General features: G+C 41.6%; 1 protein-coding gene across 1 annotated transcript in view; it reads right to left on the minus strand.

Moving 5' to 3' along the window:
* lhfpl7 (LHFPL tetraspan subfamily member 7) overlaps positions 1-18,006 on the minus strand; it is an 86,611-nt gene that overhangs the window by 58,875 nt on the left and 9,730 nt on the right. Inside the window, exon 2 of the mRNA XM_089017034.1 lies at positions 1,264-1,402. Coding sequence (XP_088873160.1) covers positions 1,264-1,402 — 139 coding nt within the window. The remainder of the gene's footprint in view (positions 1-1,263; positions 1,403-18,006) is intronic.

Here is an 18,006-nt window from a genome sequence, read left to right on the forward strand (position 1 = left end):
AAAGAGTCATTTACTTGGCCACAAACTCCTTGTGACCTTCCCACAGTGACGCTGATGTGAGGAAGGTTTGGGAGACTGAGCTCCACTTGAAAACACTCCATGTGATGCGAAAGCGGCAGTTCATTCAATACATATTCGTCCGTCGCAACGAATCAGGCTCTGATGAGTGAAAAGCCACATGCGGGGATTAGCTCTCTCAGGCCCGAGTCTTGCTCTGACTGACAGCTGATTGAAGTCCCCTTGAAAATCGCCTGTATGAGTTTTACCCATCAGGATACCAAAAAAGAAAAACTATGACCTGAACACTATTTAAACTATTTAAATAGTCAGAGACAATTGACATGAGTTGTTGGAGTAAACAGTGAAGTTAAAACCGAAAGCCACTAAGTGAGCATTTTTTAAGGGAATAAAATCAGCTTTTGTCAACGCAAATCTTTCTCAACAAGAATGAAAGAAACGTCTGACGCACCTGATCTCAAACAGGTATAATTGTCTTTGTATATCAGGATTCTGAATCTGCCTTGGCCTCACTTGAACACGAGCCCGTGCACACGCCAGTTGCTTAGCAGCAGCTCCCCATTGGTCGCTTCCTTTATTTTCGCTGTTGTTGTTTTTGTCTTTTATTCATTTGTGGCTGATATTGTAAAGTGCGTCTCGCAACGGTAATGTTTCGTGTCGGAACAGATGAATGCATTTTGTTTGGTTACAACTAAGGGAAGCAAAGCCTCTTTTTTTTGTTGCATGATATTAGTGCTAATATTTTATTATCGGCAGGAGTGATTACCTATTAGTGTTCTTTGCTACATCCAAGTAATCTGACCGTCATAATTTCTATGGTCAAAAAATAACATATTTGTCATTGATTTATGCCAGCGATGTACAGTGACAGGCATAACAATTAAATGGACTTCCACTAGAGGGCAGAAGGGAGCTAATTAACCTGCGGATCGACTTTCTGTTTTTGTGGATTCATTTTTTCTAAATGTGTGCCTTTGCTCAATAAAATTAATTAAGATATTTTTTGGGTTCGTTCATGACTCTTTTTTTCTGATCACATACATTGTAAGATTACAAAATGGAAGGATGGATGAGCTCACCGTGCATCAGAAAAATTATCTTCAGATAACACACTGACAAAAAAATGAAGGAGCAAAGTGGCATGTTTCATTACATACATTACTTTCCAAACTGAAATGAAAAAAGATGATTTCTGCATGAATGCACACTGAAATTTTGAGAAAAAAATTATTTGTGTATGCCAACCTGCAGCCATTTGCATGTATCCTGCCAGTGTGCATATCCTCCTCTCACATCCTCCGCTGGGCAAGAAGATGGTGATAATGGCCAACAAGGAGCTGACGGCCAGCAAGACGCACCCTCCCGAGCACAACACCGCGCTGGTCTGAGGAACAAACACATACAATTTGTATGTTACTTGTAGAGTAAGAAAATTAATAAAAACTTTTTGCAACAGCCAAACGTGTTTTGCTCAAAGCCTGTTGTGTAATGCGGCAGGTTAATGGCGGTCTCAGCATGAAGACTGCTCCCGGTGGTCAAACAACACGGTGCTGCCCCAAATCATTATACCACCGCTTAATCACATACTTTGCTGGAAGCAAAGTGAAGGAAGTAGACCGGGGAAATGCTGTAAAATCAATTAAAGAGTCAATTAAAACTAAAATGCAGCTCAAATCGGGACTTTAACATCCCCCTTTTTAATCGCAGATTGAATTGTGAACAGGGGAAACAAAATATTATCACAAACAATACGAAAAAGGCTCAACATCTTCAACATCAAAAAAACAGGAGACATCTCTGCTCACTGATAACGATGTGGAATTACGCTTTAAAGCTGCACTTGTATATAAAATGTCAGTGGCAAAGAGATTTTATCATGAGAGCAATTGGGGATGCACGATGGAATAAGGCTTTGCACGTTTGCAGGATGGGCAAATGGTGACTTGCATGTGTGGCCCGACCACACCCAATCCCTTCTATCATCCATACAGACGCTCCCCACCTTACGGACAAGATACATTCCGAGCCGTCGTTCGTAAAGGTGAATTTGTTCGCAAGTTGCTTCAGTTCAGTTAAAGGACAACCGACATCGCATCTTTGTTTCCTAACTGACATCAGATAAATGTTTTATAACATCTAAAATACCCAAAACACGCAGTATGATATTTTTAGTCATATGCAAAACACCAATAAAAATGACTTAAAGTGTCCAAAATCTGCAAAAAATTGAGCTGCGAATTGGGCATTTTCAGAAAGTCCCGCCCCTAGTTCGTGACATCACGCCAAGACGTCGTGCATTGCTGGAGAATCAAAACAATGGCTTCAGAGTCGGGGAATATGCTTTCTTGTTACACATCCAGTTATGAATATCAAATAGTTCTGATGAGGAAAGCATACATGTTTGCAATCGATTAAAGAATTTAGTCCGTGCATTTTTGAGGCAACATTGGGGGGAAATGGCTCACCAAAAAATAGACAGAAAATGGCGACCTCTTGTAGACATGACAGTGTATTGCGTTTACACAGGCTGATAAATTCCTTATATGGAGCTTGGTCACCCTCTTGTGGCAGCTTTTGGGTGCAACACAAGGTTTTCAGACCAAATAACTACAGCAAAATACATTGACGTGATGGTCAGGGGCGTTCCTTCAGTGACGTCACGTACGGACTCGTCACCAACTCAAAAACAAGACTTCCTGAATATTCAATGTGAGTCTTAAAACGTAAAATATAGCTATATGTGGTGGAATCTTTGTAAAATACGCTCAGTAGAAGTCATTTGAAGCCATTTTACAAATTATGGACACAACTTGTCCGGAGACGTCGGTTGTCCTTTAAGTCAAACACTGAACAGGGAAGTATCAAACACAGCCACTCTAACGGTCGTAAAATAAATTCACACCGACTGTAGGACGATGACATATTTCCCTGGGCCTTCGGTAAGCCATTACTGAAGCTGCTGGCACGGAATTACTGAATTACGAGCCAGCAGCCATTACTCATGCATCACGTCCTCCTGGAGCGTCAACTGGGAAGTGGTATTGCCTCCCCGCCCACATACTCTACACAGCCAATCGGAAACGAGCTCGGAGCCTCCTCCTCAGAGCGTCAACTGGTAGGAGGGATTTTCCTTCCCACCCACTTACTCTACGCAGGCAATCGTAAGCAAGCTCTTCAGCAGAGCTGATTGGTCAGCGTTGGTGTCCGTCATGTAAACATCTAGACCTTGAAACCTCCAATGTGTATATATATATACACACACATATATATACACACATACAACAATATACACACACCCAGCACCCAATAGCTGATGTGTCACCCTGGTGTGAACATTGTTCCGGAAGGCATAAAGTGTAAATCTAACACGTTTGGCCGGCAAACGAAAATAAATAAATAAATAAATAAATAAAGGTCAAACGAATCATCAGAATGTCTGCCAGAAGCATCACTGCTCCTGTGCCAAGGAGCCAGGACTAGCTAATTAAGTCATCTTGCAAGCGGGAAAGTCATTCTGCTTTCAAGCCCTTTCCACTCATGTCTGTCACATCACCAGCAGCCATTGTGGCACAAGTTTGAGAGTTGAGATTGACTTTTTTTTTTGTTCCTGAGGAGAGATCACACACAGAGCTCTGCAGGTATGCTAATATCGCAGGTTCCAATCAGTAACATCTAAGAATGTGGAACCAGCGCTCTTTGCTATTGTAATTCTCATTATTCCCAATAGAAAATCAGCTGTTCGAAAAGCGGATGTGTGCTCTTTTATAAAATAATCACGTTAATTAAGTGTCACGAGACATCGTGTAAAAACCGAAACGCGACAGCAGGTAGAAAGATTTAATTTTCTACAATTTTTGTCTCACTTGTGGCTCTCTTGTCCCAATGGAAGCAATTGACTGAAGATAACAAAATGATGAAACAGCAACCAGACAAAAAGAGCTGTTATCTTCTGTGCTCTTTGTTCTGCTGCCTTTGTACACTTCAGTGATATTCATGTATGTATGTATGTGCAGGAATTTCATTCTGCTCCCCACAACCCCTTGAATGCTGCCTACAACGCACGGTGACACATTAAAACATCAATCATGTCTGGGATGGGCAAATTGAACCGAAATCGGAGGAGACGGCAACATCCAATTATTTGAGTTCTACATCCATTAAATCAATGTATGACACGTGATGACGATTTAATGAAATTGAGAGCGAACAATCTAATTGATCATTGGGCACTGACAGCTGAAAAAAAATATGACAGCAAATTTTACTGGAAAATGATATATATTTTTTCTCCTCTGGCATCATTTAAAGTTAGTTGATTAACATTCACAAATACCAAAGGAGAAAATAAAAGTCTCAGAAAAAAAACTCTAGCATCATGTTAGGTTTTGATTCAACGCATGTTCTAATATGATTTAATAATAATAATAACCGTATTGTATTTATGTTTCTTTCAGTTTTCAGCAAGTTAGCATCATTAGCATGTGACTCTTATTGAAAATGGTACCGTTTCGCCTGTCTGTATCACAATCATCGTGATGTGCTGAGGTGACAACCGTCACTCATGATCAACGTCCCCCCTTAGACCAAAAGCCAATGCACCAAATCTGAAGAGAATGCTTTGCAGGCCTTGACGGTCCGCCACTGGGTATTAGTGTGTAGTATCTGAGCATTCTTATAATACTGTATTGAGTATTATACAGATGCACACTGTCAGTGGATTCCCAAAAATGAGGTTGATGCAGTCTGGTCATTTTTTGCCACGGGCCAAATTGTAGTTACGGTTTCCTCTCAGGGGCCGTTATGAATTTGTGGAAGCCACTAGAATGTTTAATCCCCTCCACATATTACATTTACAGCGAACAACAAATTAATGATTAACTCGTTTTCAAATTTGAAGTAAAAAATAATGACAGTTGTTGTGGTTTACCTGGGACAATTTGAAAAATTGGTTAGAACCTTAGAAATCATCATGTATCTTGACATGCTTGATTTGCTTTTGCGGACCAAATAAAATGATGTGGCGGGCCAGATTTGGCCCCCAGGCCTTGACTTTGACACCATGCTATTGACCACTTAACCAGTGAGGCACAAACGGAATGTGTGCAAAACTACTCCACACCATTTGAAACAGTGTTCATTCATGCATCAGTCGCCACTAAGCATGAAAGAACACCAAAATCAACTCTACTTTATTGCTTTTCAGTTTTTAAAATCCATCGTGTTTTTGTGGCCGCTCTCTATTTTTTTTTACCATGCAGTGTCAATCATTTAAACAGAGTTTTCAAAGCCAGTGCAGACAACTGCACTGGCTTTGAAAACCCAATTGACTTGTATTTTACAGAAACCATCCCGCATTTTAATTAATGGAAGCCTTAATTTATCAGCTACACGCATGCCTCTGTTGCACTACAACAAACTCATTAACCCGTTTACTCACGGGTATTCTAAGCAACCTTACTGCAATGGTACTGACGGACGTATGAGCTAGTTCAATTGTGTGAAAATCTTCCTAAATAGGTTTTAATGACGTGTGGAGAAGTGGGAGTACACGTGCAAAGCAATGGACGAGGGGGACGTTTGTGAAGTAAACCTTTCAGATAATAGCCACCGTCGTTTCCACCCCGCAGGTCTTCCCTTAACTCCACCACGATCAACATAAACATAAAAAACGCGATTCAAACAAGCACCGTTCCGACTTAGAAAGCGTGACTTCTTCATAAAGGAACTTCATTAATTTCCTGCAATAAATGTGCAACACTGGAGACTAATAAATGCACACAAACACACTATCATGTTGCTTTCTTGTTACACATCCAGTTATGAATATCAAATAGTTCTGATGAGGAAAGCATACATGTTTGCAATCGATTAAAGAATTTAGTCCGTGCATTTTTGAGGCAACATTGGGGGGAAATGGCTCACCAAAAAATAGACAGAAAATGGCGACCTCTTGTAGACATGACAGTGTATTGCGTTTACACAGGCTGATAAATTCCTTATATGGAGCTTGGTCACCCTCTTGTGGCAGCTTTTGGGTGCAACACAAGGTTTTCAGACCAAATAACTACAGCAAAATACATTGACGTGATGGTCAGGGGCGTTCCTTCAGTGACGTCACGTACGGACTCGTCACCAACTCAAAAACAAGACTTCCTGAATATTCAATGTGAGTCTTAAAACGTAAAATATAGCTATATGTGGTGGAATCTTTGTAAAATACGCTCAGTAGAAGTCATTTGAAGCCATTTTACAAATTATGGACACAACTTGTCCGGAGACGTCGGTTGTCCTTTAAGTCAAACACTGAACAGGGAAGTATCAAACACAGCCACTCTAACGGTCGTAAAATAAATTCACACCGACTGTAGGACGATGACATATTTCCCTGGGCCTTCGGTAAGCCATTACTGAAGCTGCTGGCACGGAATTACTGAATTACGAGCCAGCAGCCATTACTCATGCATCACGTCCTCCTGGAGCGTCAACTGGGAAGTGGTATTGCCTCCCCGCCCACATACTCTACACAGCCAATCGGAAACGAGCTCGGAGCCTCCTCCTCAGAGCGTCAACTGGTAGGAGGGATTTTCCTTCCCACCCACTTACTCTACGCAGGCAATCGTAAGCAAGCTCTTCAGCAGAGCTGATTGGTCAGCGTTGGTGTCCGTCATGTAAACATCTAGACCTTGAAACCTCCAATGTGTATATATATATACACACACATATATATACACACATACAACAATATACACACACCCAGCACCCAATAGCTGATGTGTCACCCTGGTGTGAACATTGTTCCGGAAGGCATAAAGTGTAAATCTAACACGTTTGGCCGGCAAACGAAAATAAATAAATAAATAAATAAATAAAGGTCAAACGAATCATCAGAATGTCTGCCAGAAGCATCACTGCTCCTGTGCCAAGGAGCCAGGACTAGCTAATTAAGTCATCTTGCAAGCGGGAAAGTCATTCTGCTTTCAAGCCCTTTCCACTCATGTCTGTCACATCACCAGCAGCCATTGTGGCACAAGTTTGAGAGTTGAGATTGACTTTTTTTTTTGTTCCTGAGGAGAGATCACACACAGAGCTCTGCAGGTATGCTAATATCGCAGGTTCCAATCAGTAACATCTAAGAATGTGGAACCAGCGCTCTTTGCTATTGTAATTCTCATTATTCCCAATAGAAAATCAGCTGTTCGAAAAGCGGATGTGTGCTCTTTTATAAAATAATCACGTTAATTAAGTGTCACGAGACATCGTGTAAAAACCGAAACGCGACAGCAGGTAGAAAGATTTAATTTTCTACAATTTTTGTCTCACTTGTGGCTCTCTTGTCCCAATGGAAGCAATTGACTGAAGATAACAAAATGATGAAACAGCAACCAGACAAAAAGAGCTGTTATCTTCTGTGCTCTTTGTTCTGCTGCCTTTGTACACTTCAGTGATATTCATGTATGTATGTATGTGCAGGAATTTCATTCTGCTCCCCACAACCCCTTGAATGCTGCCTACAACGCACGGTGACACATTAAAACATCAATCATGTCTGGGATGGGCAAATTGAACCGAAATCGGAGGAGACGGCAACATCCAATTATTTGAGTTCTACATCCATTAAATCAATGTATGACACGTGATGACGATTTAATGAAATTGAGAGCGAACAATCTAATTGATCATTGGGCACTGACAGCTGAAAAAAAATATGACAGCAAATTTTACTGGAAAATGATATATATTTTTTCTCCTCTGGCATCATTTAAAGTTAGTTGATTAACATTCACAAATACCAAAGGAGAAAATAAAAGTCTCAGAAAAAAAACTCTAGCATCATGTTAGGTTTTGATTCAACGCATGTTCTAATATGATTTAATAATAATAATAACCGTATTGTATTTATGTTTCTTTCAGTTTTCAGCAAGTTAGCATCATTAGCATGTGACTCTTATTGAAAATGGTACAGTTTCGCCTGTCTGTATCACAATCATCGTGATGTGCTGAGGTGACAACCGTCACTCATGATCAACGTCCCCCCTTAGACCAAAAGCCAATGCACCAAATCTGAAGAGAATGCTTTGCAGGCCTTGACGGGCCGCCACTGGGTATTAGTGTGTAGTATCTGAGCATTCTTATAATACTGTATTGAGTATTATACAGATGCACACTGTCAGTGGATTCCCAAAAATGAGGTTGATGCAGTCTGGTCATTTTTTGCCACGGGCCAAATTGTAGTTACGGTTTCCTCTCAGGGGCCGTTATGAATTTGTGGAAGCCACTAGAATGTTTAATCCCCTCCACATATTACATTTACAGCGAACAACAAATTAATGATTAACTCGTTTTCAAATTTGAAGTAAAAAATAATGACAGTTGTTGTGGTTTACCTGGGACAATTTGAAAAATTGGTTCTGACCTTAGCAATCATCATGTATCTTGACATGCTTGATTTGCTTTTGCGGACCAAATAAAATGATGTGGCGGGCCAGATTTGGCCCCCAGGCTCAATGCTATTGACCACTTAACCAGTGAGGCACAAACGGAATGTGTGCAAAACTACTCCACACCATTTGAAACAGTGTTCATTCATGCATCAGTAGCCACTAAGCATGAAAGAACACTAAAATCAAGTCTACTTTATTGCTTTTCAGTTTTTAAAATCCATCGTGTTTTTGTGGCCGCTCTCTATTTTTTTTACCATGCAGTGTCAATCATTTAAACAGAGTTTTCAAAGCCAGTGCAGACAACTGCACTGGCTTTGAAAACCCAATTGACTTGTATTTTACAGAAACCATCCCGCATTTTAATTAATGGAAGCCTTAATTTATCAGCTACACGCATGCCTCTGTTGCACTACAACAAACTCATTAACCCGTTTACTCACGGGTATTCTAAGCAACCTTACTGCAATGGTACTGACGGACGTATGAGCTAGTTCAATTGTGTGAAAATCTTCCTAAATAGGTTTTAATGACGTGTGGAGAAGTGGGAGTACACGTGCAAAGCAATGGACGAGGGGGACGTTTGTGAAGTAAACCTTTCAGATAATAGCCACCGTCGTCTCCACCCCGCAGGTCTTCCCTTAACTCCACCACGATCAACATAAACATAAAAACGCGATTCAAACAAGCACCGTTCGGACTTAGAAAGCGTGACTTCTTCATAAAGGAACTTCATTAATTTCCTGCAATAAATGTGCAACACTGGAGACTAATAAATGCACACAAACACACTATCATGTTGCTTTTAAGTAATAAAGGGACTTTTAGAGTGGGGGAATCTTACATTACATGATGGAGGGCGATGATTCCACGACGCAGTCCAATGAAATTTTATCGTGTCCTCAACCGGGACTTTATAACTGTTGAAATCATTAAACAGTCGTTCTGAACCTTGATTGTTGCGATGGAAAGCGGCGTATGTACTTTCATTGCCAAAGTGAGGCTGCTGACGATCCTCTGAAGAGGAATAAACAGCGCTTTCTAATGACTCGTCTTAATGGACGAACGGCAAATGGGGGTGGGGGACATTTGTGCCGTTGCGCTTTTAAGCAGGCATGACAACTTCACCGTTCTATGGTTTGTGTGAATCTCAAAATACTCTGCAGCCAAAAGCCGACTCGCTCGGTGTGTATTTGTCAGTCGTGATATTTGCGCTCACCAGACTGGACACATTGAAACGGCAGCCTTGACACTCGGTCGAAGGCCATAAGCACTGAATTGTAGTGACGTGTCGTTCGAAAACGAACCGGCTCTTTGAAGTTAACAACAGGAGCCCGCGCCTAAAAGGGAGTCGCTTATATGAGTAGATTTTTTTCCCTTTCGGTTGTACTATTTCCACAAAGAGACATTCAAAGAATGGTCACATTCAGCAAAGTGACACCTCGATGTTCCTCAAAGTGACACCTCGATGTTCCTTTGTCTCATTTCACACAGAAAAGTGCTTTGTGCCGTCGCTTGGTGTTTCGATGAAAAGGTTTCTTTAACCGTCATCTGTACCTGAGGCTCAATCTGTCGGCTCAATCTGCACTTAAAAGCAAGCAAGCACTCATTTGACGACAGTGAGGTTAAAATCTTAGCCAAAGAAAATCGATGGTTTGAAAGAGAAGTATAAGAAGCAATTTTTGTAAGGTTTAAATTTGAATGTGCTTATAACAGACGTTTTAGGCAGATACCACGTAGGCTTAGTCAAGCTAATGAGATGAAACCAGTGCCAGCAATAGCACAATAGAAGTATTCAGATTGACTTTAGGGAGTGGTCCACTGCTCGCCCAACCTTAGAGCAGGGACCTATCAGAGCAGAGGTCTGACAAGGCCGCCTCTGTCCATTAGGGATATAGGGCCAGGGTTACCAGTACAACTTTAGTTCATTGGCAAAGACTGGGGAATCACCCCGAAACAAATCAATGGTGGGAAATATTTGTAACAAAGGAATTCTCCGTTTAATGTTTTGCTATTGCAACAAAAAATGAACATGATGCTATTTATCTTGCAGACCACAGAGGTTAAGCACAGTAAAACTGTATATTGGAAGCTTGTCGACTCAAAACATTCAACACCAAATAAGGCATACAGGGCTTTTCAACCAACATTTATCCCAGGCACAGGCATCAAACACGACATTTTGCTGGTTCAGTAGTTTTGTTGTTTTTTTTCGAATCTGGGATGCAACAGACAACAGCCCCGCTGCCTCTGTGCCCAGTGGAATCACAGCCACCTGCTGTACCACCTGTAGACAACAGCCACTACACTTAAGAAATTAAGCCTGGGCAAAATCTGCTATGTGATTTATTACAATGACCTTCTGCTAGAAGTCCAGAATGGAGCCGCATAATATTTCTGAAGTTTTTTTTTTTTTTTTTTTTTTTTTTCTAAAACTGATCCAAATAATAAAGCTGTCACGATTTGCAAGGTGTCGGAGGTGGTGAACCCCAAATATGAAGGCAGGAGGGAGGACCAGCATGTATTTGACAAATTGTATTCAATAAAGTCAGCAGGGGAAAAAATCTCAAACAACAAAGTCACCAGAACGGAAAGTTCCAAAGTAGTAAATAAAACCACAAGTCAAACATGACAAGATGAAACAAACCTGACAGGGTGAAACAAACAATGACGCGACACTGAAAGGTCGTGCTGGGAGTCCTTTTACCGACCACTGATTAAAATGACCAACACCCGTGTAGCTGCAGGCGGGGTCCCACTGTGCCACCGGTTGGCCGCCAAAGCTATGAAATTAAAGGACAGTTAAAAAAAGGACACCATTAATTAATGCTCGATATTCCAGACTGTCAATCTAACACTAGTTTCCATTGTCTCTGGAAAGAGGTTCACTCTAAAATGCTTTAGGTTGCTTTCAAACTGTCATTCAAACAAATAGTACCTTAGACTTCCATTAAGCGCAGCTCTGGTTTCACCTTTGCTCCAGGTGACAGTTGGGTGTCACTCCCATCCCAACGAGGAATCATTTTATGAAACAGACATTCACAGACATGACAAATGCATGTATAAAAGCACTGAGCCACAGTTTAACATTGTCAAAGTTGTGTTTTTCATTCAGTCCAGATATGTATAAAAGCAGGCCTTTGCAAAACTTTTTTCGGGAGGTGTCATGTTAAAGTGCTCACAAAATTGGAGCAGATTGCCTTAAAACAATCCTACTTTGAGTCAATTTGCAAAGTGGAAGCCTTTCAAAGACACAGCAACTCAGCCGTGCTGCGTTATAGCGTCAAGTGGAGTTGCTGAGTGCCAACAAACTGATTATAAAATGCGTGTTTTGCCATCATTTTGCTGGCTCAATCGCTTCAGGGTTTTACACCTCTTCCACCGTTAATGCGCACATCATGAGTTTCATGGGACAGTTTTCCACGGCATGCAAGTCTTACATTCATTAACTCCTTCACTGCCAGACGTGCAAAAAATGTGTCCACTCCAGTGCCAGGGTTTTTGTCATTGTCACTCAAATTCCAGGACCCACAAAATATTGAGTTTTAGGACTACATAAACATTCATAGCAGTGTAAGAAACGTTAGCCTCTCATCTTTCATCAGAAAAAAAGTTCATTTCTATCTTATTTGGTTCTGAAGTAATATAATGTGCAAGTGGGGGAGGGGGTGTACAAAAGATAAACACATAAACATGGACGAAAGGAAAATACTGCCTCATCATGGAAGGGAAAAAACATCGCCAGAGGCCATGACCTGCGCTTTATCGGCACCCCCCGCAAGAAAAAATTAAACCCGTCCAATTCGTGAATGGCGCTCCAAGTCATATTTTCAATTCCCGAATAAATTTGGGAATGGCAGTGAATGAGTTGAGCACAGTGCCAGTTGTGAATGAAGTGTTCTCATGTCTACTGTAGTGTGTTTTGAGGTCCTGACCTTTAGGTCCCACAGTTCCTTCCATGTTCTACATCTTATCTTGTTCAGGGTCACAGTTGACCTGGATCTGACACCAGGGTTGGCATTGCCCAAGGTTCTCCAACATATTTTTTTTCCACAGGCCACATTGTCATTATGGTTTCCTCTTGGGGACTGTTATGAATTTGGGGAAGCCATTAGAATGTTTCATCCTGTGCCCGTATTACATATGGTGGACACCATAAATTTATGAATATCTAGTCTTCAAATTTGAAGTAAAAAATATTGACTTATTGTGGTTTATGTGGGATAATTTGATAATTTGGTTCGGACTTTAGCAAGCATCTTGGTGTTTAAGTTTGATTTGCTTTTGTGGGCCGAATAAAATGATGTGGCGGCCCAAGTTTGGCCTCCGGACCTTGACTTTGACACCTGAGCAACTTTCATTCAGACACATGAGCAAAGAACCTGATCTCATCATGGTAAATTCAGCAGCAAGCATGACCTCGCCAATGACAAACAAACCCCAGCGACAATGCAACCGAGGCCCATAGCACTCCTATATTTCAAGACCAATAAAATGCTTTCCTTTATTGGCTCATCACAAATTTTGTGACCGAAACCCAAATGCCCATCTGGCCACAGCGAGCACCACCTGCCTAGAAACTGACTGTGCAGCAAACAAGAAATAAATAACAATTGTGAGCATTTCCTGCAACAAAACAATGACTCTGAAATTAAAATGTACACACATTGAGAGAGAAAAGAGAGAGAGAAAGAAGAGAGAGAGAGAGAGAGAGAGAGAGAGAGAGAGAGAGAGAGAGAGAGAGAGAGAGACAAAGATGGAGAGAGACTCTTCTTCTTTTCCTTTGGGCTTTTCCCTTCAAGGGGTCGCCACAGCGAATCAGTGTCCTCCGTCTTCAGAGGTTTGATTCACATGTTTGTTTTGGCCAAGCTTTTACGTCAGATGCCCTCCCTGACACAACCCTCTGTATTTATCCGGGCTTGGGACCGGCACAAGAAGACTTATGTCCGTTTGTGGCTACAGAACAAGCAACTGAAAATGCTCAGTAAAAGGCTCCCAAACACAAAATGGTCATCGGCACAGCAACACTCAAAAACCGCCCAAATAAAAGCGATGTTTTCCAAATAAGAGCCAGTGTGAATAAAAGAACCAAAATTGGACTGAAAGGGATTCAAAGTTACCCTTTGGAAACTCAAGACAGATCATCGATGAGAAGGTTTCTTCAGCCATCATCTGTACAAAAGTGAAGGTTTCGGACGTTTCGCCTCCTATCCAAGAGGCTTCGTCAGCGAACTAAAGTCTGACTGGTCGTATCGGCCCCATTTATATATCCCTAATGTCCAGACCTGGTGGCGCCGGACACAGCTATGATAGGTCCCTACTCTCAGGTTGGGGGGGGCGCGGGACCCCCCCCTGTGGCCCCACTGATTGTTCCTACATTCCTGACTAACGATTGGCCTATTACCCCCACTCCCCCCGGTATCACCTCATCAGCATAACGACCCTCATCAGCATTGCGAAAGTTGCCTAACCTGTTTTGCCTGAGCAGGCTATTGTATGAACGATCCAAATTGAACCTCACACCACCAGACCGGTTTAATGAAGGATTTTGTTGTTTTATAAGAATCGCCTCTTTTACCCCCCTTTCAAACCATCTATGTTCTTTCGCTAAGATTTTAACCTCATTGTCGTCAAATGAGTGGTTAGTAGCTTTTAGGTGCAAATGTACTGCCGATTGAGGCCCACTAGTATTATCCCTGCGATGTTGATAAAGTCTTTTTTTGAGAATTTGTTGAGTCTCCCCAATGTACTGCTCTTTACAATTTTCATTCTTACAATGTATGGAATAAACTACATTACTTTGTTTTTCATTTGGTAGCCTATCTTTTGGATGCACTAATTTTTGCCTTAACGTGTTTATCGGTTTGAAATAAGTAGGAATTTTATGTTGCCAAAGGACTCTTTGTAATTTTTCAGAAACTCCTGCAATGTACGGTACTGCTACTCCTCTCCTTTTAGAATCTTGAGAATTATTGGTTTCGTTCGCTATTCTTTCTTTCTGACATTTGTTGAATGACCACTGAGGGTACCCACAGTTAGTGAGTGCTCTCCTGATATGTTTTGACTCCTTTTGTCTACCTTCAGTGCTAGTTGGTATTAGTTTAGCCCTATGCTGGAGGGTTCTGATAACTCCTAGTTTATGTTGTAAAGGGTGGTTAGAGTCAAAAAGTAAGTATTGGTCAGTGTGCGTAGCCTTCCTAAAGACTTCTGTTTTTAGCGCTCTGTCCTCTTTTATAATTACTTTACAACAGAGAGAGAAACAGGCCCTCACATCCTTCCCAGGGACAAAACCTAGACACTGGTTTAGATATGTGGACGATACTTTTGTCATAATTAAGAAACAAGAAATTCAATCCTTCACAGATCATCTCAACTCTGTAGACTTCAACATTAAATTTACTCGTGAGGACATTCAAGAGAACCAACTAGCCTTCTTGGATTGTAAAGTAATTATAAAAGAGGACAGAGCGCTAAAAACAGAAGTCTTTAGGAAGGCTACGCACACTGACCAATACTTACTTTTTGACTCTAACCACCCTTTACAACATAAACTAGGAGTTATCAGAACCCTCCAGCATAGGGCTAAACTAATACCAACTAGCACTGAAGGTAGACAAAAGGAGTCAAAACATATCAGGAGAGCACTCACTAACTGTGGGTACCCTCAGTGGTCATTCAACAAATGTCAGAAAGAAAGAATAGCGAACGAAACCAATAATTCTCAAGATTCTAAAAGGAGAGGAGTAGCAGTACCGTACATTGCAGGAGTTTCTGAAAAATTACAAAGAGTCCTTTGGCAACATAAAATTCCTACTTATTTCAAACCGATAAACACGTTAAGGCAAAAATTAGTGCATCCAAAAGATGGGCTACCAAATGAAAAACAAAGTAATGTAGTTTATTCCATACATTGTAAGAATGAAAATTGTAAAGAGCAGTACATTGGGGAGACTCAACAAATTCTCAAAAAAAGACTTTATCAACATCGCAGGGATAATACTAGTGGGCCTCAATCGGCAGTACATTTGCACCTAAAAGCTACTAACCACTCATTTGACGACAATGAGGTTAAAATCTTAGCGAAAGAACATAGATGGTTTGAAAGGGGGGTAAAAGAGGCGATTCTTATAAAACAACAAAATCCTTCATTAAACCGGTCTGGTGGTGTGAGGTTCAATTTGGATCGTTCATACAATAGCCTGCTCAGGCAAAACAGGTTAGGCAACTTTCGCAATGCTGATGAGGGTCGTTATGCTGATGAGGTGATACCGGGGGGAGTGGGTGTAATAGGCCAATCGTTAGTCAGGAATGTAGGAACAATCAGTGGGGCCACAGGGGGGGGTCCCGCGCCTCCCCCAACCTGAGAGTAGGGACCTATCATAGCTGTGTCCGGCGCCACCAGGTCTGGACATTAGGGATATATAAATGGGGCCGATACGACCAGTCAGACTTTAGTTCGCTGACGAAGCCTCTTGGATAGGAGGCGAAACGTCCGAAACCTTCACTTTTGTACAGATGACGGCTGAAGAAACCTTCTCATCGATGGACCACTCCTGTACGACTGAGAGCTTACACAGACGTCAAGACAGATCAGTTTTCTGTTCCAAAGCATGTAACAGAAGAAACCCAATATACGTTTTAATCATTATCATCAGCATCCATATCTGACAAATGGACTATGAAAACTGAATTACACAAAACACTTGCTGTCATTGCCCTAACTACCCTTCGATTCTTTTTGGAGAAATGACGGGGAAGTTTGTGTTGATGCGTTGGAAAGTAGAAGGGGAAAAACTGCCAACAAAAAACAATCAGGTCCACAAGGGCTCTCTCTCTCTCTCTCTGTCTCACTGCCTGTTTTCCCCTCACGTCCTATATTATAGATCACAAAGGTGGATGAGACTAGATGAGAGGATCAGATAACCGGATTGAAATATACGGAGATCCCCCCCTGGCCCGATTTAATGATGACAACCTCGGAGATTTATTCAGCTCTCATAATAGGCTGCTAGTGGTGGGCTGGTGGGTCCTCAAAGGAGAAGACGAACCTCAGGCAAAATTCTTTCCTTTCTCTTCTTTCTCAGAAAGACTCGGCAATGGCGTTAGAGCGCAACTGATACTTTGATGCCACCCCCGAGCGGCTCCTAATGAGAAAGGAATGACAAATAAGCACATATTAAGTGGAAAATTGAAACTACAAGAAAGGAAACACATTTGCTAATTCCAGCAAAGGCACTTTTGGCATGGCAACAATCAGCTCAGCAGAACCCGTTCGAAGCATGGCGTCTGTTCACTTCAAACGTGAGCTACCCAAAGGAGGAAAAAAAGCAGCGTGCGGACGAGAACTGCGAGATGAGATGAAAGAGTGTCGAGGAAGATGTGTGATGGGATGGGAGAGGCTGGGAGGAGCACTTTGCCTTTTCTCGGTCCTCTTTTATGTTGGCATAACAACACTACGGTCCGTATCTTGCGCATCAAGCAGTCACTTTTTGATGCTCTCAAGTGCACTCCGTCCTGCTGGCGGTCGTCAAACTGTCATCATCAAGCATCCAGTCGTACGTTTTCTCAACTGTGAATTTTGCTCGGGCAACACCGCTACGACAGGTGTTAAAAGTGATAGAGGGCGGCAAATGTAAAACAGGGTCCTTTGATTTGGGGACTGTCGTTCCGACGGCTTTGGATTGGAATTCCAAAATGTCCTTCTGACAAATTTAACTCATTCACTGCCAGACGATGTGCATATTTGGACATAGTGGAATGATTCAATTCTGAATCAATTAATCAATCATATTGTTACGGTAACTAGTACACACTAAAGTCGTACACGTCCAGGTGAGCAGAAAATGATAGAATGATGGCATGAGGAGTAACACATTGATGTACATGTTAGAAATAAAGGGCCAAGTCCAACGTTAACTCATTCACTGCCAGACGTGCAAAAATGTGTCCACTACAGTGCCAGGTTTTTGTCATGTTCACTGAAATCGCAGGACCCGCAGAATATTGAATTTTAGGACTCCATAAACATTCAAAGCAGCGTAAGAAACCTTAAACTCTATTCTTTAATCAGAAAAAAAGTTAATTCCTAAGTTATATGGGTCTGGGGTTATCCGAGCCTGAAATGGGGGCATCTGTCCAAAATACAATGCAATACATACATATTGATTTATATAGCGCTTTAACAACAGCTGAAGCTGTAACAAAACGCCAACAAGGACAAAAGGCAAATGCTGCTTCCTCGTGGAAGAGAAAAAACATTGCCAGAGATCTGACCAGCGCTTTATCGGCACCTGCTGCAAGAAAAAACAAAACCCGAAAAATTTGGGAATGACACTCCACGTCAGACTTTTCAATTGCCGAATATATTCGGGAATGCAGCGAATGAGTTAAACTAGTGGATGTTTGTCAAAGTCAATGTTTTTTTTTTTTGTGTGTGTGCGTGTGCGCGTGTGTCTATATTCGGGAATGGCATGAATGAGTCTGGATGGACACTCTTGCACTCTCCATTCGAGAGAGTGAAAGGACTTTGCTGCAGGCTCCTCTTCAAGCC

The sequence above is a fragment of the Hippocampus bargibanti genome, linkage group LG16, assembly GCF_051943395.1.
Source record: "Hippocampus bargibanti isolate YZ-2025 linkage group LG16, ASM5194339v1, whole genome shotgun sequence".
In the NCBI taxonomy this organism is placed as follows: Eukaryota; Metazoa; Chordata; class Actinopteri; order Syngnathiformes; family Syngnathidae; genus Hippocampus; species Hippocampus bargibanti.